Genomic DNA, 22,250 nt, shown 5'->3' on the forward strand with positions numbered 1-22,250 from the left:
GTAGACGGCAAATGCATCTATACACAGTCTGCTCCCAAGCAGAAAATATGGATGCCAGCCAGACACAAGGTTTCCAGGCCTTTCCTGGACTCTTCAGATTAGATTAGTGAAACAGGATGGATCAGACTTACTAATGGCCTCCTCTCCCCATGCAAAGCAGGGATAGATATCTTTGGGACAATAGGATCTCAGGTAAGGTACTACTAATCTAATCAAATCACAATCTCTCCTTCCCTGTCATACTTGTAAAGCCCTATTAGCAATCACTAAAAGCATGCTCTACCCTAGCAGTTTCCCATCCTGTAATCCAGTGGTCCCCAACCTTTTTATCACCGGGGACCGGTCAACGCTTGACAATTTTACTGAGGCCCGTTGGGAGGGGTAGTCCTTTGCTGAGGGATGTCGCCGCCTCCTCAGCCCCTGCTCCACTTGTTTTCCCGCCGGCGTCCCTGACTTCCCGCGGCCCACTGGGGGGCACTGCCAGCAGCAGCTGCGCAGTGCCATGCAGAAAGGGAGGCGCAGCCGTTGGAGAGCACCAAAGGTGAGCCAGTGGCAGAGTGGCAGGGCAGCCCCCGAGGCAGCAGCCAGGGAGAAGGACAAGGAGGAGCCACGGCCCAGTACCGACTGATCCACAGACCGGTACCAGTCGCCGGACCGGGGGCTGGGGAACACTGCTGTAATCCACAGTAATCAAGACACATTTACATTTCTGATTCTACCCTGGTAGAGCAATAAAGGTTATTGTTTTGGATTCTGGGAAAGTTCCCCCCTGAGCTTTTTCGTCACTCTGGATAAACCCATCACTTCCCTTCTATATTCTTTGACAAACACAAAAATTACATAAAGCACACAGTTCTAGGGGAAAGCAGATTAGTCCTAGGTTACAATTGTCCTTTAATAGTACACCTAGCGCCCATCTCCCTTGCATGGGTTTCTTGGCACCCTGCATAAAACGCCTGCTTGCACGCAAGCTACTTTCCTTCTCTGAGAAACTGGTTGTCTTTGTTGGTTCCATGGATGACTTCTCCACATTCACAGTAACTCTAGCTTAACCCACTTCCTCATATCTATTTCCGCTCAACCCTGCTTTTCTTTAGCTTAATTAGATTTTTATTACATTTATATGGAGATGCTGTGACGCAGTGGCAGAGCATCTGCTTGTCATAGAGAAAGTCCCAGGTTCAATCTCTTGGCATGTCTAGCTAAAATTATCAGGTATGCGGTGATGTGAAATACTCTACTAAGACTGTAGAAAGCTGATGCCAGTCCTTGATTAACCAATGGTCTGGTACAGAATAAGCCAGTTTCATGTGTTTGTGTGTAATATCCTATGGTTCGGGGAGGGTAGAGAACAAGATTGTTAAAAGACTCATTTTTGTACAATATACCTACCTACCAGCTTGGTGTAGTGGTTAGGAGTGCGGATTTCTAATCTGGTGATCCGGGTTTGATTCTGCACTCCCCCACATGCAGCCAGCTTGGTGACCTTGGGCTCGCCACAGCACTGAGAAAACTGTTCTGACCAAGCAGGAATATCGGGGCTTTCTCAGCCTCACCTACCTCACAATGTGTCTGTGGGGAGAGGAAAGGGAAGGCAACTATAAGCTGCTTTGAGACTCCTTCGGGCAGAGAAAAACGGCATGTAAGAACCAACACTTCTTCTGTAAACAGAATTGTACACAGCTATGTATCTGTAGGCAGATCGTTTATAGAGCATGCCAATAAAGAACTTTCAAGATATTTAAAAGATTAATTTGTTGGTCACTTCAAAATCTGATATTTGTATTTGCATAAGAGTCTTATGGTACACATTTAAGAGTTATACCCTTCTAAGTCCACTGAAATGAGTAATAGGAATTGTCATAGCACAAACCTATGCCAAGTTATTGCAGCCTAGCTCCATTGATCTCAATGGGCTCAGAACACAGTAATGGTGCATAGATTGCACTGTTAAAACTTAAAGGTAGAAAGAAATAGATGCAATCAGCAGAACTTCTGAGTTGGAAAGTGTGTTTATGTGGAATTGTTTCAGTTGCTAGATAAGCAAGTCATAATAGATCTACACATTGGCAATGTGTACAGTTCTGCTCCTGAAACGATTGCCAGATGCAAATGGAGGAACACATGCTCCATTCCACTGTTTCCCAGCAGACGTCATCATGAGCCAACAGTACAAGAGAGCCAAAGTGTCATGGCAACTAAGGTAAGCAGATAAACCATCAAAGATGCAGAAGAGAAAGAGGAGAGCTTTAAATCAAAGGAAGGATCTTAAAATAGAAAGAGGTGCTTAAAAATGCAGTAATTTTATTCTTCAACACAAAGTCAAAAAAGATTATAAACAAACAGCCAAAAATTACTGTACATCAATGCAATGGAAAATATTTGTTCTAAAATAGGTATTCACAGTACTTTATTTCTGTCATCAAGCATTTTTGTTCCCTCAAGTACTAATAAAAATCCAGAACCCAATAAGCAAGGTGCTGCAGTTTAAAGTTTTACGTAAACTAGAGTGATGCTTAAAATCAATTACATGATATTCTTATTCCCCTCCCCCAGTCAAACCATTACCAATATCATATTGTGGACCTATATCATGCACAGTGCTGTTGACTATTTTCCAATGGCAAGGTCATTCAAATGTTGCTATTTTTTTTAAAGGATTTCTGGGGAAATGCAAGCAGATGCATTTTAAAGAGTTCTCCTCTTCTGTGTAAGCTCCACAGTTGTGAAGTCATAATGGCAGAGTAAAATATTATCAGTTATCTACACTGTGGGGAATACCAGGTCTATGTTCTGGCTTCTGCAGAATTATGTTAAGACCAGTTTTATTAAACAAATTAACTTAACTAATCAAATACAGTTTTTTAAAATTAATTCCCTACTAGTAATACTACCCACACAGGCAATTATGTTGACATATCTTCTACTGCCAGAAAATGCTTAGATACCCTATCTTAATGCAGTGAGTAACAAAGGCCTGTGTTTTCTTTTGACAGCCTTCCTTCCCCTCACTAAAACTGCAGCAAAACCAGGGTACACATGACAGAAAGGAAGAGTAGCAAGACCTCAGACTCCCCCAACCTTCTAGAACTGTACTGTGCAATCTGGCCATTTCATCACATTATCAGCTCACAACCTGATTTGGGATTGTTGCCTCTGAGGTGTCCAACTGCTTTATGGAGGAGGTCAGTCACATTCTCCTCCACAGCAGAGGACCCCCTACCATCTTTGCTGCTGTGGTATTGGTACTTATAGTGGCACATATCCTTCTGTTACATCTTGCTAGAACAGCAATAAAAAAACTGAGCCCAGAGTAGTCATCTCAAAGTAGTTTTGTTTCTCCTTTGGAATATTTATGATAAAAGGAAATAATATATGAAGGATTTTAAAGAAATCCTATGAGGTCAGTCAGCAAAAGAGGCAATATCACTTAATGTGAAAACTTGTAAACATTTTAATGGCCCACAACCATTACACTTTAATGGTCTGTGACCAGATCACTGCAGGTCATGCATAGCTTTCTGCAAAAAAAGAAAACAAAAACAAGGAGCCCGTGGATATCAAAATCTGTTTCCAATTTTCTATACATGCAAAAAAGTGAAAGTCTTATCACTGTTCAGAAAAAAACCCTTTTACAAAATTGTACACAGTGTGAGGGCACTTGCTAGCATTTCTGTAACAGAGATGGCATTATTCCAATTTAAATTGTGCTTTTAGTCTCTTCTAAATGTGTTTTTCCATGTATCTGAAATGCGAGAAACTCATAATACCTTCATGATACAAGTGTTTTTTTTAGAAAAGAGTTGCCTGGAGTGATGATTTAGAATTCTGAAAATACTCTGCATTCAATTGTGTCCTGAGAAGAGATTATTGCAGGTCCTAGCATCTTCAAAGCAAGGCGAGATGCAATGAGATACACCATTCTCATTGCCTCCTCTTGGGGTGTCCCTGAGGGGATTGTTTTAAAGTTACAATTAATTTTGCTTAACCCCAAAATTAAAGCATTAAACAATTATGTACCATAAATACAGAACTCTTAAATATTAGAAAAAATATAGCTGAGAATAATTATGGACTGGATGTCAATTAATGATCAAATATATTCCAGCATCGTATCTATTCCTTTGTGAAACCCTTGGCATCCTTTTTTGCAAACCTTATACTTCAGAGATTCTCCTGGATACCACTGGGAGAGGACCCAAAGAATATATTACTTTCAAATTCTTTCAGCATTAGCTTAGCTGAAGACACTGTGTCCTGAAATTAAACAGCCTGTTTATAAAATCACACACAATATGGAAACAAAAGAGTTCATAATTGGTTCATCGCTATACATTTGTGCTCAATTACATATACTTGAGAGAAACTGAAATCCATGTGGCCCCAAAAAGATATCCAGAGACGCATAGAATGCAATTTTATTAGATGTCCACATGGAATGTAGTCATGAAGGATGAGGTGTGGAATAGCAGGTGGCAGAGAAAAAACCATGATATGGCACAACACGATACCCTTATATACTCAACACTAAAATGATATGCAAAAATCCCTCACATCTGAAATACCATCAACTCATTTATTTATAATAAACTTGACTAAGTCAGAAAACACACATCATATTTGTCCATTAGATTTGTTGCACTGTCTTTTACATAAAACAGTACCTTGGAATTCACAAAAAATAAAGCAGCACTTTCTTTCAATACCAGCACTACTGTAACATACAATGTAGCGTGGCATGCAAATCCACAATGGCAGTCCTTACTGTTTTTGTGTTAACGGAATGGTAAGTTCCTGTTTCAAATATTAGTAGCACAGTAACAAGAAAAGTGTGCCCCCCCCCACTGGCTACAAAGGCAGTATTACACAGTAGTCTCATAAACATGGACCATGATGCTTATATGCAGTACTTTTCTAAAGTACCATAATAATCACCTTTGTAGAACAAGGATTCTGGACTGGACTGGACTGGACTATATTGCCAGCCAGAATTAATGTACATTTTGGTTTTCATTGAGACATCAACATTGCTGTCAAATCCAAGCCACCGATACTATTAAAGAATGTCGTAAATCCACTGCACAAAAATAACTGGTCCTGTTAGCAGAATCCATTGCGCAGCAAAATTTCAATGACATGTGTACACCAGAGAGTCTAAAAGTGTTCCAGATTTGTTACTGTTGGTAAATCAGATCTGTATGATGAGAGTCGTTCAGACTGAGCTGAGTTTCACAAGGCCACGTACTGAGTCTTCATGCAATGAGTCTTGGCTGGCTAGGCTGAGGACATGCATGGTATGGCTGTGTGTCATAGGATTCCCCAATGGCAAGATTCCAGGTGGTGATGGAGCTTCCTCAGGAGTAAGAAACTGATGACTGTCTGGATCCTCCTTCAATGGGATCATGTCTGACAAACCTGTGTCTGAAGTAAGATTTGGCATGGAGGAGGGTGGAGTTGGCTGCCCCAGTGTTAACACAGCACAGGGAGCACCGAGAGTGGTCTTTCCTGGTAAAGATAGCTCTTCACTAGTAATGCTGGGCTCACTCTGGAGTAGTGGTGTGGCAGCAGCCTGCAAAACGAATTTAGTGCTCTGAATGCACTGATCTTGATCACACTGAAGGATTCAAGGATGCCATAATAAAACACACAGCATATGGGAAAGGAAGAAGGAAAGAAATGGAAGGATGTGGGCAAAAGAGGAATGGATTGTGAGGAGAAAGAAGAGAGTTGTTAGCAAACAGTCTTCTGTAAACTTGACAAACAGAGCAAGCACAACATCTCAGTGTTTCAGGAAAGTGACAGCAGATATTAAGACAAGCATTTGTTGTAAGTAAGAGCCAAAGTTGTCATTTATCTCCAAGGAAACCATCTCTTAGTAATACAGATAGTTCACCCACAAGTAATTATTTTTCTGTGTGAGCCTGGTGACTACTCTTGGTCAGAGTATCACTACATAATACCAGGAACCTTTTCTAACAGTAGCTGGACAATGGAATTTGGTTCCAATTTCTCTAGGATGACTTCGCACATATGTCTAACAGACTAGGACCTCTAGGATGCTGCATCTATGGTAACTAGCTCCGTTGTCATTTTTACATGTTCAAAGTTCATGCTTTTGGCAACATGTCCTAGCTAACATGACACAGAAGGAGCTGTGAAGGAGCATGACACCAGCTAACATGATTTTTGATAACATGCTATAGGTAAAGAAAGCACCATACTATGGAAATTCACAGAAAGTGCACATTTAATGTGTCTCTTGATGCATAGTATGAACCATCATGCAGAATGCTGTGGATTTGAACATATGCATGCAAAGATAACCTTAATTATGAGTGATACTGAAACAAAGTTTCTGATTTCTGCCAAAGCTACAAAATAAAAAAGTTTAACTTTATGAAGTCAGTGGGACTACTACATATTAAAGGGCTGCTAAACAGGTTAATTGATTTTGCTGCTGTTAGACAGGACATGGGTTTGATCCATTATGAAAGGTCAAAGTCATACAAAAAAGCACCCAAGTGATTACTGCTTTGTACAGGCATATATAGATATGCCTACAAATAACTGGTACACTATAGAATGAGAACATTATATAGTTATTAGGCTATTCAGTTTCATGAGGGTCAAAAATAACTTACAAAATTAATGAAAATGTATACAGACGTAAAAATCAGCAATCAGCATATATTTCATAATGCAATTGCTTAAAAATAACATGCATACCGTTTTTGCAATTATTTTTAACAGTAGTGTTTCTCTTTATTAGGTTCATAAATAATATTAAAATTGTCATAATTTTGGGTTTTCTCTTAGTGATCCCGTTTTAAAAGTTTGGTTAAATTACAATTATTTTAAAGCAATTATAGCCTGCCTATCCAAAACAATTCCAGACAGATCATTTTGAAGGAGTATATAGTTCCATATTAAATCTGTATATTATTATTATGAATCACCATAATAAAAAATAGCTAGTTACACCCTTCTGGTTCAAAGCACTCCCCACACATTATCTTCAACCCTTAAACACCTGTGTAAATGAGGGAAAGTTGCTTGTCCCAAACCACATTTATAGCTAACTAGAAATAAAACACAGCGGGCACTAGCCGTTCCCAGCGGCCCTGGCAGCATTGGCAGGGCGGCTGGGACGGGCCCCCCCCAGAACGTAACCCCACAGCCTGGCTAGAGGCATTCCCAGGCGGGCAGGAATGCTCCCGGCAGCCTGGGAAGGCCTTTTTCAACCCTCCCAGGTGACAGGCTGTCCCCAGTGGGCGGGAATGTGAGCGCTCGCTCTGAGAGCCAGTGAGTGCGCTTTCGGCCATTGGGGAAGGGCTTTCCCCCCAAGCCCCCCCCCCACCCGGCCAAGACTCACGGCCTTCTCCGGGCCCCAGGAAGAAGGCCGAGGCCACCCCTACCAACCCGGCCGAGACACGCGGCCTTCTCAGGGCCCTGGGAAGAGCCTTGGCGCGTCTGATGTGGTTTACAGATGTGACATTTGAATTGGAATTTTCCGTGTTCACATCTGTAGCCACATTTTCTTGTGGCTTTTTCTGCATGGAGGAAATTGTCCTTATAGTTCATATTGCTACTGTCAATGCAGAGGCATTCACAAGGACAATTTCCACTGCCCTTTTCATGTTTCAACCCTCCACACCTGCCATTTCCACCACAGACCTTTTCAGACTTTTGATCAGTAATATTCATTCACTATATGAGCCTCTTGTGGTGCACAGTGGTAAGGCAGCAGACATGCAGTCTGAAAGCTCTGCCCATGAGGCTCGGAGTTCAATCCCAGCAACCGGCTCAAGGTTGACTCCATCTTCCATCCTTCCGAGGTCGGTAAAATGAGTACCCAGCTTGCTGGGGGGTAAACGGTAATGACTGGGGAAGGCACTGGCAAACCACCCCGTATTGAGTCTGCCATGAAAACGCTAGAGGGCGTCACCCCAAGGGTCAGACATGACCCAGTGCTTGCACAGGGGATACCTTTACCTTTACCTTATTCAATCACTATAATACTATTATAATGATGATCTATTGCAATATAGCCATTCCTAGCTTTCATTTTTTAAACAGTATATATCTAACCCTTTGCCAGGTTATAGAGAAAAATATGCAGCAGTACCTTTCCCTGTATCTTTCTGCAACAAAAAGGGCTAGAGTCTTACTTAAAAACAAATAAATCTAGGAAGCAGTCCATTATTACAATGGATTGTTATAATGCTACAGCAATATACTTACTACCAATTTTAACCCCCCCCCCCCTAAATTCTCCAGTGGAGGGGAAATAGCCAATGCATGCACTGAGGGAAGGATAACAGCACCAAAGTGGACGGGACCTGAAAAATATGCATCATCCTGTACACATGGTAGTCAAAGAAGTTTTGACTGGTCTTTCAAAAAAAATTATACCAAATCAGGACCTACACACTGTTCTTTGCTCGTTTGTTTGTTATCAAGTCACAGATGACTTATAATGACCCTTGGTGGGATTTTCAAGGCAAGAGACTTTCAGAGGTGGTTTTCCATTGCTTTTCCCTGCATCTCAAGCCTGGTATTCCTGGTAGTCCAAATGCTGACCAGGGCTGACTCTGCTTAGCTTCTGAAGTCTGATGTGATCAGGCTAGTCTTGGTTATCCAGGTCAATCCTCATTTCCCACAAAGAGGTGAAACAGTGGTTCTATGAAGATAGATCCAGGTGGGTGGTTGAGTTGGTTTGAAGTATGGTTCAAAGAGTCTGTCTTGAAAGAAATACCCTGTGATTTGATTGAATTGAATTAGGCATTGTAGGATGCCTAAACAGCGTATTCATAAATTCAGTTCTCTGCAGTAAATACATCATTTATTTAACTGTTTATTATATATTATTATAGCCTGAGGAAGAGTGCTTGCACTCGAAAGCTCACACCTTGAATAAATCTTTGTTGGCCTTAAAGGTGCCACTGGACTCTGACTTTATTATATTCCCCTGTTAATATATATATAGTTCCATATATATATGTGTGTGTGTGTTGGTCAAGGGCAGGGTTAATAATTTAAGGATAAAATGAAGAAAAAAAACAATCTTTAATAATTCTATAAGCTCTATGTATTAGTGTGCAGCTTTGTCAGGGGTCATATTTCAAATTTTTTCAGATTTCCTCTGATGAAACTGCTCGCGAAACGTGTAGAGGTTGTACAATTATTAAAGTTTTTTTTCCTCTGCACCAATTTGTTTCTTCATCTTTGTTTTACCTTAGTGAGGCCCCTTTTCCTCCTTGCTGATTAGTGGCATAGAAAGAATGTCTCTGAGAGCAGTGTGCAAAAACATTAGATTATTTATATTAAAATTATTTTGTATTTTGTCTTATTTCTCATTGCTCTTAGAAATGGCTAAGTTTATTTTAACCATAGTAAAAATTAATAATTGATAGTCATTTTTTAAAACGTTCTTTACTGTCACAAAACATTTTATTGTGAATGTAGTTCTCTGTACCTCAGCCTCAGTCCAGAAAAGCACTTAAACGAAAATCAGGGCCAAAATATTTATCATCTTGTACATTAAAGAGCCATCTTGAATAACAATTCACCTTTCACAGTATTCAGCTTAAGTAATAAAATAAGCCACTGTAACCACGTTGAGAAAGCACTAGAAAGCATTTGAAAGCTCTTTGTTTCTTTCAAGTTAATGCCAGATAGGCGATATTTTGAAGATACAATACGAAAAAAGAAATAAAGGTTCAAAACATATACAGAGAAAAAAGAACCTTTCCAAGTCAATTGGTACAATAAATTTTATGTATCAATAATTTTTTAAGGACCAACCAAAACGGTTTCTAGATATACTCCGTTTTCACAATTTTTCTTCAGTGGTTGATTCCTTATACTCTTATCAAACAATTTTATATATAAATAGGCCACCGGCTCTGTAAAGTATTGTGGGGAATGTCAGTCAAAAAACATTTTGAAAGCTCTTTGTTTCTTTCAAGTTAATGCCAGATAGGCGGTATTTTGAAGATGACAAAGGATGCCATTTTTACTAGGTAACAACAACAACAAAAAAAGCACAAACTCTGCATTATAATTTGGTAAAATTATTTTAGGGTTTTAAAATATATGTTCAAAATGTCCTTCTTGCAAGAACCCTGTAAAATGGACAAGGATTACTCTGGAGGACAGATTTTAAGAGTGCACATTATTTAACTCCAAGTATAGATTCATGTTTTGTGCTGAAATAGTTGCTGTATAATTTATATGTCAACAAAATTTGCATTTATTTATAAATGGAATATCTGTTCTTCAATTCAAATTTTTTTTAGTAACTAAGGCTGCTTCCACATGGTAGATTTTCTGTGCCCCAGCTCTCCAACAGGAGAGGGAGGAGTCACATAATCTCATCTTGCATCTGAACTTCTCCCATTACCTTTTGTGTTTTCCCATTGCCCTTATGATGTTCTGGGACAGGCTTTCTCAACTAGGGTTTTGTGAAACCTGGGGTTTCTTAATGTCCCTGGAAAGGTATCCCAAATGGGTGGGAATTAATTATTTTTAAATATATTTTTAAAAATTGTTAAACATTTATTGGGCGATATGACCATAGATGGTCATGTTGACACCCCCCCCCCCACATATTGCCATTGATTGGCCTGGAGGGGATAGGAAGGGGAAGAGCCCCTAGTAGGCATGTACACAGCTATGCTTCTCAACCATATTCTGCACAATTATACCACTTCTAGGATTTCCCAAAGCCTGAAGAATGTTTCAAGTGTTTCTCAATGGTAAAAAAGTTGAGAAAGGCTGTTATAGAACCTTGCTTTGTGTGATTTCCTTCTTGCTTGTTCTTTTGTATTAAACCTCTGAATAACAATACTAAAATGTAACACCAGGGAGAAGCCTTGGCCTCCATAGTCTATGTACCTTTAAGGCAACTGTCTGGATTATATGTGAAAGTGACTCTGCCTTTTATAGGGTTCAGGAGCTCAATCTTCCCTCTTTCTCCATGAGAGCATCAGAAAGAAAAGGTCTTGCATGTGGCCCCATGCATCTGCATGTATACAGGTGTCAATTACAGGAAATCAGATTCTGTGTTAGTAACATTTCACTTCTCCTTAAGGGGAGAAAAATGTTGAAGGTATCCTGCAGCAGGATGGTTATTACACAGGGGAACAAAGCTCCAGGTGGCATTTTAACACATTCCATCAGAAATTCTGCTACATCAGTAGCATTCAATAGCAGTGCCTTCTTTGAAGACATTTGTAAGGCGGCTACAGGATGAGTTCCTTCAATACTTCTTAAGGATTATAAGATCTGTTTTGGCTATAGTAGAGTTGTAGCTTCTCTTGACTGGCAATTAATACTCCCTGGATGGAAGAATGATATTTATTTAATTAATTAATTAATTAATTAATTAATTAATTTATATACCACCCTCCCCCTGAGGCTCAGGGCGGTTTACATGGAACTGGAGAAAAGACAGTACATGCCTGGAGGGAGCCCGAATTTTATCTGCCCTGGCCTCAACCAAAGACCTGGTGGAAGTCTTACAGGCCCTGCAGAACTGTGCAAGCTTGGTCAGGGCCCTCAGCTCTTCTGGGAGCTCATTCCACCAGATTAGGGCTAGGGCCTAAAAGGCCCTGGCCCAGGTCAAGGCCAGGTAAACCTCCCTCTTTTTCTTGCATTATGTTCTTGAATTGAGCTTTGGTAGTAAAGCAAATTCTGTCCTTTCTACACATATCTGACTCAAATTAAGGTTGTATTCTCCTGTAAAGCCTTGCATAATATTAATGTAAATAAGTGCCAGTTTGGGAAATGGTTTTGTAGGGGTGTTTGTCAGCTAGACTGAAGGAAAGTGAACTGTGGCTCATAAATGCTGATACTGAAATAAATATTGTTAGTCTTTAAAGTGCTATTTGATTTATTTTGCTGTAAAAGACTAACATGGCTACCTCTTTGCGGTCTATAAAAGGAAACCAATAATTAAAAGGCCCCTATGCAACAAGGGTCATGATCATAATACCTTTTCTCATACACACTGAATTCTTACCTTTAAAAATCATGTAGTCCCAGAGTAGCTGGATTTTTAATTTGCATTTTCTGAAATATGAAGCTGAAAATCTCCCCTGCTCAGATTTTAGAGTCATACATTGATAGATAAGCTCATAATTTTTATTAACTTGTTTTGAATTTTGCTATGTATAGCCCAAGAGCTTAATCTAAAATCTGTTGTCTTGCAGTCCATATACATGGAAGAATTATATCTGCTTAAAGAACAATTTCTCTTTGGATTTCTTTGTACACATGCAAAAATAAGCTGCTAAATAAGGCAGAACTTTACATTCTCTAGTGATGGAAGAGGGGGAGAAAAGTAATTTTTTTGTCCCTCCCTCACTTCAGTCTGCATATAGGTCTGCAACCCAGATAATAAACTTTCCCATGGTTTGAAGGAATTGTTGGGGAGGGCAGCCTTCTAGTGATGGCTGACTATGTCCATCCCAATGTAAAGTTCTATCCGAAATTGAAAGCCAAGGCTGCTTTCTGGGGTGTTCTACAAGCGAGTATATATAGCTATACATGTCCAGAAGTTAGAGCAGGTATAACAGAATAGAATAATACAAATGGGGAACCCATAAAGACTTGTAGGAAGCACTTCATTTCCCCCTATCCCTTTCACCACACTATTTCCTCTTTTTCTCCACCTGGTGATCACATGTCCTCTCCTTTCCCTACTTTTTTTTCTCCATTCCACCCATCCACCAACTTTTTAAATTACTCCCAATGTTCAGCTTTATTATTTATTTACCTCATTTACTTACCTCACCCTTCTCCCCACTGAGGACCTAGAGCAGGTTATATTGTTCACCTTTCCTCAATTCTATCCTTACAAGAGCCCTGTCAGGTACATTAGACTGAGATAAAGTGACTGGCTCACAGTCCTCTAACAAGCTTCCATGGCAGAGTGAAGAACCTGGGCTTCCCAGATCGTAGTTTCACACTCTTTTATGGAAGCAGTGGTGGTCTGGCCCAAGCAGAACTATCACCATACCACTATTAAAACAGCCCAAAAAACATGGGTCCTCTCCAAAGACCGAGCTAAATAATTCAAATTTGCATTCCCCAAAGAAACTAAAGAAGTCCGGAAGGTTACGGGTGTCATCTAAGAGTGGGTGGGGTCATAAATAGGTAGGTAACTAGATTTTACCTTTGCCCCTACTAAAAGCCTGGCAGAAGAGTCTTACAGGCCCTGCAGAATTGTGATAACTCCAACAGGGCCTTGTGTGCTCCAGGATTCATTCTACCAGGCAGGGGCCAAAACAGAAAATATCCTGGCTCTGGTTGAGGCCAGGCATACTTCCTAGGGGCCAGAGACCACCAGTTGGTATTCAAAAAACAGAGCTTTATTCGGGGGATATAGTGAGGTGGTCTCTCAGATGCTCAGGACCAGACTACAGACAGCCTTATGAACCAGTACCAATATCTTAAACTTGATACAGAATTCGACTGATAACCAGTGCCACAGTTGGAGCACAGGTTGGATGTGTGCCTGTAAGGACCCTGGCTGCTGCACTTGCCTGTTTCCTCTGATCAGAGTGCCACCTGCACAACTGGAGGAGACCGGGGTATTTTTGCTATGATAGGTAAGGAGTGAGTGAGAAGGGAAGGGGGAAGTAGTGTCTGGGTGTCTCTGAGAAGAAGAGAGGAGGTACCAGGGAGGAGGTTGAGGAAGCTAGAGGGAAGGAGGGAGTAGGGAGGTGGAAATGCGGGGAGGAGTCTGTGTGTGTATGTGTGTGTGTGAGGGATGGAGGGATGGAGGAACCAAACAGTACCGGAGCTGTTTTCTGTGTTCATAGATCCGGTATCAAAAAGTATCCAAAAATGGGGTAATGTTGAGAATTATATGTAATGTTATGGAGTTATGCTATAGGTATCATCGATACTACAACAGAACCCATATATTCTTTTTATCACTTACAAAATATTTGGTTTAATTACTAAATGTACTTAGTTTTATTTATTTATTTGGAAATATTGAAAACATAATTCTCAATATCAGAAGAAAATTTAAAAACTGTGTTTAAAAACACACCTATAATCTTACGCATATCACATTCTTGTTATATTTTTACATGACTGCTCAAGCTTGACTGAAATGTATGTCATCACCTAGTTTTTATTCAATCAAGTTAAACAATAAGGCTGGTTATCCATAGCATTGGGGGACAGTAGAGACCAAAAGGGAGAACAGCAATGAAGCTGCCTAGCTGGAAGGAAGATAAGCTATAGACCACAAAGAAGATATCGGAATCAGAACTTCATATGAACAATAAGGGGGAATGGTATACAATATTTAAGCAAGTCTCTTTTAATTCAATATCTAGCAATGTTCCAGAACATGATATAAAAACTATTTCCAGAAATAGTTGGAGAGGCTGTGCTCAATTGGAACTCATATCCATATGTGATAGGATTATCCATTCATTAAATGATTTTTGGGAAATGTTTTTGAGGAAATAGAACTTATAAAAGAAAATATAGAACCATCAGCTCCTTTAGCCCTTCTTAATTTGTTTTTGAATCATAATACATGTTGTAAACAAAAAACCTTTGGTGAACTTTATGATTGTTGATGCTAGAATGGTTATTGCTAGGAATTGGAAAAATGTTGAAAATTTGGTAATAGATATATGGTGCAATAAATTAAAGAAATTTATGATTTCCAGGGAGGGTGGCATATAAATAAATAAATAAATAAATAAATAAATAAATAAATAAATAAACAAACAAACAAACAAACAAACAAACAAACAATTTTAACAAAACTAATAATAACATTAAAGAGATCCAAGTGAATTGTAAAAGGGGTGAATTTAACTCAGTCTGGGAAAACCTAGTTAAATATAAGAAGAAATCTTCAGATTGCAATGTATGGGAAATTATGTAATTTTTATAACAATTAATGTTGGTTATGTTGTGTTGTTATTCATCTTGTGTTGTTTCTTATATATAAGTTTTTTTTAAAGCTATAGACCAGGTGTACTGGTGCTGTGGTTCAATCCAATAACTGACCACTTGTTAACTAGAGAAATACTTCTGTAAATGTTGGAAAATTTCCAGTGTGAGAATGGCTTTAAATCAAAATCTCGGCTCTTCAGTGACTATAAATAAGTCCATGGTAGAGGGACTTGGCCTGAATTTGGAATCTAGATATATTTAGTAACCATTGAATAGTCACCAAGACTGCTAATAACTTGCTTGGCCTAAAGGATTTATGATTTTTCTTCCAACCACCCAGCTAAGGACAGCATAAGATTACAGCAGCAAGGGAGAAAAAACCTCTTAAAGTCAAATGTACAAGAGGAACAGTAAAATAATCTGACACTTGAAGTCAAAGTTTAAATGTACAGATTTATTGGCAATCTCTTAGAGATTTGTATGAAAGCCTACAGAACGACAAAGTTCTCCTATGTAACTGGATTTAAAAGAGAGAACACTATTTAAACTATTTAATATCAAGATAAGGCAAGTGAATAATTCAGCCCTTATTTCCAGTCCCCCCCCCCACACACACACACATTCATGGAATTGCTCTGAAATTAAAATGGCTAAAAGTAGCTGAACAAATACTAAAAAAAATCTTATGAAGGCATATGATTTTGGGAGCCATGTATGTGCATTTGATTTTATAATTTCAGAAACAAATATTGCTAGCAAATATTAAAAACGATAAATTAAGCAATTCCTATCTCTCTAACTACTACATTGAGCAGATGGATTTCAACAAGTACTGTCCTTTTATGGACACAAAATTTAGAATCTCGGTTCTAAAAATAGTATTCTGATATGACACAAGAAGAGCATTTCCACAGCTATCAAAAACCTGCTTTAACAAACAAAGGCCTGACTGGTACTTATTCTCCTTACTCAGAGACTAGGTAGCAATGCATGCATCCAAAATACATAGGGCTGGATCTAATGCTGCCTACTGTTCACAAAATACATTGTTAGATCTAACCTTCATGATCTTGGACACCAGTACAGAGCAGAAGGACCACTCTTAATTCATGCTTAATGAAAATTCTCAATTAAGAGAGTTTCCCTACACTATTATCTATTTCTTGGTCTGGGAAATGAAAATGTACTGTTTTTAAAAGGACATCATAGTGTCATTGGCACAATTTTTCAACACCTAGCAATGCACAACCGGCAAGTACACTGGCCACATTCGTGTTCATAATAAATGCAAAATTCTCTTTGTAAAAATATTTTAATGCTGAAATAGGTTTTATGGAAATGTATCAGAAACAGTACAGCACACTCAACAGCTTATGGAGAAAAGAATTTAAAATATACTACTGGAATATCCAGAGTCAATCTCTGACTCCTGAACAGTCTTGTAAAGTATAGGTCACGCTTCCTGTACACGTCAATTTGCCTCAGTATTTAATATTCAAGATTCTGTAAGCAGAACAGCAGTCAATGTTGTTCATTAGTTTAGATATGGCAGTTTTTTATCAGTGCTTATGAAAACCTTGCTTCCTTACTCCATAAGCTTACCACAGCACACTAATGGAAGGCTTCTGAGAGTATCAGTTGCACAGTTAGTTTAGTGACTTGATTAGTTCACAAGAAAGTGGAGAAGGGAAACATTCAGAGGATTCTTGATCAATGTTATGGGATGGTTCCTACCATATTACTCTGAGACTGTGTTGCCCCATACATTGTAATGCCATTTGAGGGTGCAGTTGGCTGTGGAGTATCTGGCTGTATAAATCCTCTTCTGTCAATCAAACTATAAGATAATGAAAGGTATGGTTATGAAAACTTTTGATTAGAACACTTTAGTTAACAGTAAAACTGGGTTCTATGCTGCTGTGAGTGAGTTAATTAAAAATAGAGATATTTTTGAGTTTTTGCAATGTGTATAGTATGGATATGACAGAGAAAAGTTAACTACAATCTGGAAGTCACTTTCAAATTTATTTCACAGCATTGTCAAAATGACTCAAAGTGAATATACAACATTTTATTTAGTAGTATAAGTTTCTAACACAGTAACAATTAACAGTTTCTGTGATAAAACAAATGTCTGGCAGAAGATACTACAGTTTACTTTTGAGCATATGTTTCCACAGTTGCTGGGGGGGGGGACCTAGCATGACATAACTGTTAATTTATTAAATAGAGCTGTATCAGAAAACAAAAGGATAACTTTTAAGACATAATCTATAAAAACCAAATCAACGGCTGTGCTCTAACAAAAGATTTATTTCCAAATTCTTTGTTTCTGCTGCAGTAGAGAGATAGATGGCACCCAAATAATATGCAGGCCCCTACACAGTATCTGGTTAGCAGCCACCAGGAAAGGTGCATGATCAGCAAGTGGGCCATTCAAAGACTGTGATACCTACAACATAAATGGTCCTGCATGTGAATAATGCAATCCTAAACAGAGCTGCACCCTTCTAAGCTTATTGACATCAATGGGTATAACTCTGCTTATAACTGCATTATGTATTTATTTCTCATTGAGTGAAAGAACAGGACTAGGGTGAAACTCCCCTGACTCCCAAGAGACCCAAATAGTTTTATATGTCTTACCTGGGAGAGAGGGGCCCACAAAGTGCTGAACAACAGTTAGTGAAAATATTGCCATAGCTGTATGGATTGTAGTTTTCTTTACCTCTTTTACTGGACCAAGATCCCTTAATCTGGTAATAAATGAACACAGTACATTATTTATGTTTTTATAGCACTCTCCAGTGTATTTCACTTACAAATATATTTTATTTAAATATGTACATAACCTCTCAAATTCTCCAAAGGGTTTGTAAAAAACCCAAAACATAATATTTCAGCAAAAATAAATATCACTCTATGATTTAATTTATTCTTAGAAACTTGTGAAGTGGGTTACGCTGAGAAACAGCAACTTGCCCGAGATTGGCTTTGCTCTGCAACTTGGTCACCCATGGTCAAACATTCACTGCTTCCCTTCATGTAACAGACGGTGTCCCATACAGTGTCCAAAGGTAAAGGACTTTTCCAGCTGTTTTCCAAAGAACAGCCTTATGGAAGTCATATAACATTGGAAAACCAGCAGAAGAGAGTGCTAGGAAGGCTGAATGTTATTACCCAGAGAGAAGAGAGACTTTGTGTACACCTCTTGGCTCCTGCAGTTCTGCTTCCTAAGCAAGTCTTTTGGAAGCAGCACTGCCTGGGTCAAGAATCAAGAGGATGGCAGAAGAGAGAAGCTGTGGGGAATTAAATGCAGCCTGTACGTCTCCAGTTGCTCTGAAGGAAAACTGTTTGTGTAGTGTATGTCCCCCAGCATAGATCAGCTTTAAGGAAAGGTTCCATGCTGGCAACACATTTATTGGTAGGTTCCCAAAGTCTCCCACAAATAGCAGACAGAATGGTTACATGTGTTTTGTGCTGAACAATATTATTATTACTTTTAATACCCCGCTTTTCCCTCTGTGGGGACCCAAAGCAGCTTATCATATCATTATCCCCTCCTACATTTTATTCCCACAACAAAAATCCTTGTGAGGTAGGTTAAACTGAGAGAGTAAAACAAGCCCAGGGTCTTCTGGCAACCCTTCATGACAGAGCAGATCTTAACCCAGTTGCCCCAGGTCCTAGTCCAACACTCTAATCATACTGCCATGCCAGCTCTCAAACAGCTGTCTGTCTTCTTGTCTGAGGACTAGGATTCCAACCCAGTCTCCTCATGGCCTGTAGGGTAATGAACAAATCACTGTTTGTTATTCTGTCTGAGTTGAATGTAATGACAATGTGGTTTCTTGTAAACCAAGAAGTCCTCAATATTCGAGACACATGTAAGAGGGGAGAGGAGAGAATTTCCAAGGCTCAGTATGTTGAAGAGGGAGACAATTAAACAAGTATAACACTAAATAAAAAACTTACATCCTCATTTGTTGTTTGATTGGAGCTGATCAAATAAGTATGAAAACCTGAGAGTCCAACAATGGACCATACGGAGAAGAAACACACCACAGCTTCCAGCACAGTGAGTGAAAGTCAAGGAATATTACATGGAGTCAGTGATTGCCATTTACACATCATGGGCCAAGTTTAACCATGGTTCCTGGTCACAGAGGTCAAAATGGAAGCCTTGTGTTCACAAATGGTAGAGACAAGGATGTTGGGATAGGCATCATCATGCTGTGTTTGTGAACATGAAGAGTTCTCTTTGGAAGTGCTAGCATGTGGCAATCTTATGCAGAGTCAAGCAGCTAAAACTGGAATAATTCTGCATAGGATTACACTGTGATAGACACTCTAGTCTATCAAGGCATTTCTTATGCTTTTGTGTGCAGAAATACATTTGCCTACAGTCCTAGCTCAAAAAAGCAACTCATGTGGATTAAAAAAAGGACAACAAAAAGTATCAAGGATTTACATGGCTTACTTGAAGCCATGTTCTAATTTAGTAGCAAAGGCAGTACTAGGACAGCAGAAATAATTGCAGTTCCACAATGTTACAGAATGTCTAGATCAGGGGACCCCAACACGGTGCCCATGAGTGCTATGGGGCTAGCTGACTCCTATCCTGTCATGCCAATTATTTTTAGAAAGTGGGCAGTGTCAGGTGGGACTTTGGCAGCAGCTGCCACCACAGCACCACTGTGTGACTGAAGATGAGCTGGCACAACCATTCTACCTCCTCAGCAGCCATTTTGTGGCTGCACTTACCACACTGTGTCTGAATTTCAAAATTCCAAAGCACACAGGCTCAAAAGTATAGGGGTCCCTGTTCTAGGGAGACAGGGTGAGATTTATAAACAGCCTTGACAAGAATTGAAATATATTTGTACAGAGACAGAAAAACTCTTTTATCATCATACTTATGATCATTGTTATGGACTGCAGAGAAAGAAATATTGCCTCCAGTAAGCAGTTTTTACAATATGGTTACAGTTTTTAACTCTGTATATTTTAATGGCAGGGCTACATGTGACAGGGTTCACAGGTCCAACTTATGGACATCACCACAATTGTAAAGGAATCTAAAAGTGCCACCTCCAAAGTGGCAGTGCTACCCTACCCCAAAGCTTTTAAAAAGCAGAAATAGCTGTACACCCCCCACCCGCTATTTTAGGATTGAAAAGGCACAGGGGAGGGGAGAAGAATGCCTCAGTCCGTAATGCTGCAGGCCTGATTAGGACTTGGTCCTCATAGCATTTTAAAGTCCCTTTGAAAAGGTGATGGCAACAACAGGTCAGACCCATAGATGCTATCACTTCCAGTTTGGCCCTAGGCTTCCAAAAGAACATTTTTATCCAGGAGCAAGAATAAGGCAGCTACAACAAAGACAAAACCCAGACTTTTTGTTTGTCTTAAGGTCTTTCAGATGCTTGTAAACTGGCCAAATAACAATCTTATGTGTGTGTGTGTTAGGCTGATGAACTATATATTCAACTAAGGCATCAGAACTGCAACCACTGCCCTTCTCCCTACCATTTAGCATATCAAACTGGAAACACTGTTAAGTGAGCAGGTGAGGGAGAAAGAAATGAAATGAAGTGTGCGTACAACAGTTTTGGTGCCACCATGAATAAGGCAACCTTTAACAACAACAACAACAACAACAACAGCAATAACCATTTACACAGGGAAGAGAAACCAGAGCAAGCATAGGAATTCCAGAACTTGAAATTGGCAACATGAAAAGAATATGCGTCTGATATGACATTGCCCAAACACTTTTCTGATGGAAAGAGCACAAAGCACAATAGAAATTCAAATTTTCCTGTAAAATTCCTCTTTTGTTTCCAGTGAATGGAATGCCATTTTCCCCTCTGAATTCAACTCATGGGTCAAACATTTTATATTTATATTGGATGACGTTTTGGCTTGAAAAGACAACTGTTACAAATATTATGAGCTTGGAATTTTCTACTGGGGACTTGAACTAAAGTGAAAAATTGTAGTCCATGACAAAAGAAAGGGTAATATGTAATATTAGCATGTATGTCCTCAGTGGGTTTAAGTATTAGAAAATGGTTTTAGAAAAGCACCTACCAGGGCTTGGAGACAGTCACTGCTATGAGGTGTACAGCCAGGATTTCTCTCCCTGGGGAACTGAGGAAGAAAAACTGGGCAAAATTGCCTCTTCCTCACTGCCACCATCCATGCTATAGAGAACTGTCTAGTCACTGAAAATAATGTTTATTTTCTACTTATGGCATGGAACTATGTTGATTCAAACCAGAATTTATAATAATGGTGCAATTTTATTCTGTTTTGTTAGCAAAACAGCAACCAAATCATTCAACACATATTCAAATTGATTTTTCCCCTCTCATATACTTTCTTTTCCCAACTGGTACACCCTTCAATGCAAATTAAAACTAAATGGCTAATTGTTCCTGCAGAATAATCCACAAGTGTGGAATCAATTACCTTTTGATTTTAGAACAATGGAACAATGGAAAGGCTCTTTCATTTTCAGAGAGCTGAAAATCCTAATGCATCATTAGAAGGAATTGTAATTCTTTTAATTGTAGGCTATTGTATTTAGGAACGTAGTGTGTTAACATAAGTCATTTAAACAGAGAAGTGCTTGTGTATTAATACATGTTTACCCAATGAATGCACAAATAAGTGAACATGGTAGAAGTTATGCCTACAGACATTGTGTTTTTTAAGGACTGGGGCTGCTTGCAACTCACACTATTATTTATGTTCAACTCAAGTTAATAGCAGTGGCAGCTAGATACAGGTTACTTTGAGCATGATTACAGCTTCAAAATTTACATAAGCTAGAGAAAAGAAGTGCTCCAAGTTTCACAAGAATGCCTGGTATTAGCTTTTTCCTGTTCTCATATGCTGTAGCCTGGGATGCACTGGAGATCCACATAAAATCTAAGCCAATTCCCATTTTAATCTCAGGTAGTCAAAACATAGCATGTTCAGCACAGAGAAGGTGAGGGAGATAGAGATGAACAGTAATATGAGCTGAAAAAACAGTTGGCTGTTTTTTGGGCTGTCAAAAAAAATGGGATTTTTCAGAACTGCTGGATAGCTAAAGTGAAAGGGTGTTACAAAGGATCAGTCTCTTTAAATATCTTCTGGGTGAATTTCTCACTATGATAAGGCATTTAAAGGGACCGAGATAATTTCAAACATATTTGTTTTTGCCCTCAATTGAAAGCAATGGGGGATGGGGGCACCGTCTTGGAGACCCATAGAATTTGACCTCCTGGTCCAATCTAATCTATTTGAATCTTCGGTTTTTTTTTTTGAGGAGT

At 39.2% G+C, this 22,250-nt stretch overlaps 1 protein-coding gene across 5 annotated transcripts in view; it reads right to left on the bottom strand.

Moving 5' to 3' along the window:
* Positions 1-2,297: 2,297 nt before the first annotated feature.
* The window catches only part of ZDHHC14 (zDHHC palmitoyltransferase 14), a 79,394-nt gene continuing 59,441 nt past the window's right edge, over positions 2,298-22,250 (bottom strand). Inside the window, exons 5-8 of one of the 5 annotated variants that reach the window (XM_077348828.1) lie at positions 18,904-19,006; positions 17,575-17,684; positions 16,663-16,765; positions 2,298-5,614 (exon numbers count right to left, since the gene is read on the bottom strand). In XM_077348828.1, coding sequence (XP_077204943.1) covers positions 5,213-5,614; positions 16,663-16,765; positions 17,575-17,684; positions 18,904-19,006 — 718 coding nt within the window. In that variant the 3' untranslated portion in view covers positions 2,298-5,212. The remainder of the gene's footprint in view (positions 5,615-16,662; positions 16,766-17,574; positions 17,685-18,903; positions 19,007-22,250) is intronic. The other 4 variants (XM_077348800.1, XM_077348808.1, XM_077348819.1 and 1 more) reach the window with 4 other exon arrangements.

Source organism: Paroedura picta, chromosome 1 (assembly GCF_049243985.1).
Source record: "Paroedura picta isolate Pp20150507F chromosome 1, Ppicta_v3.0, whole genome shotgun sequence".
Lineage (NCBI taxonomy): Eukaryota > Metazoa > Chordata > Lepidosauria > Squamata > Gekkonidae > Paroedura > Paroedura picta.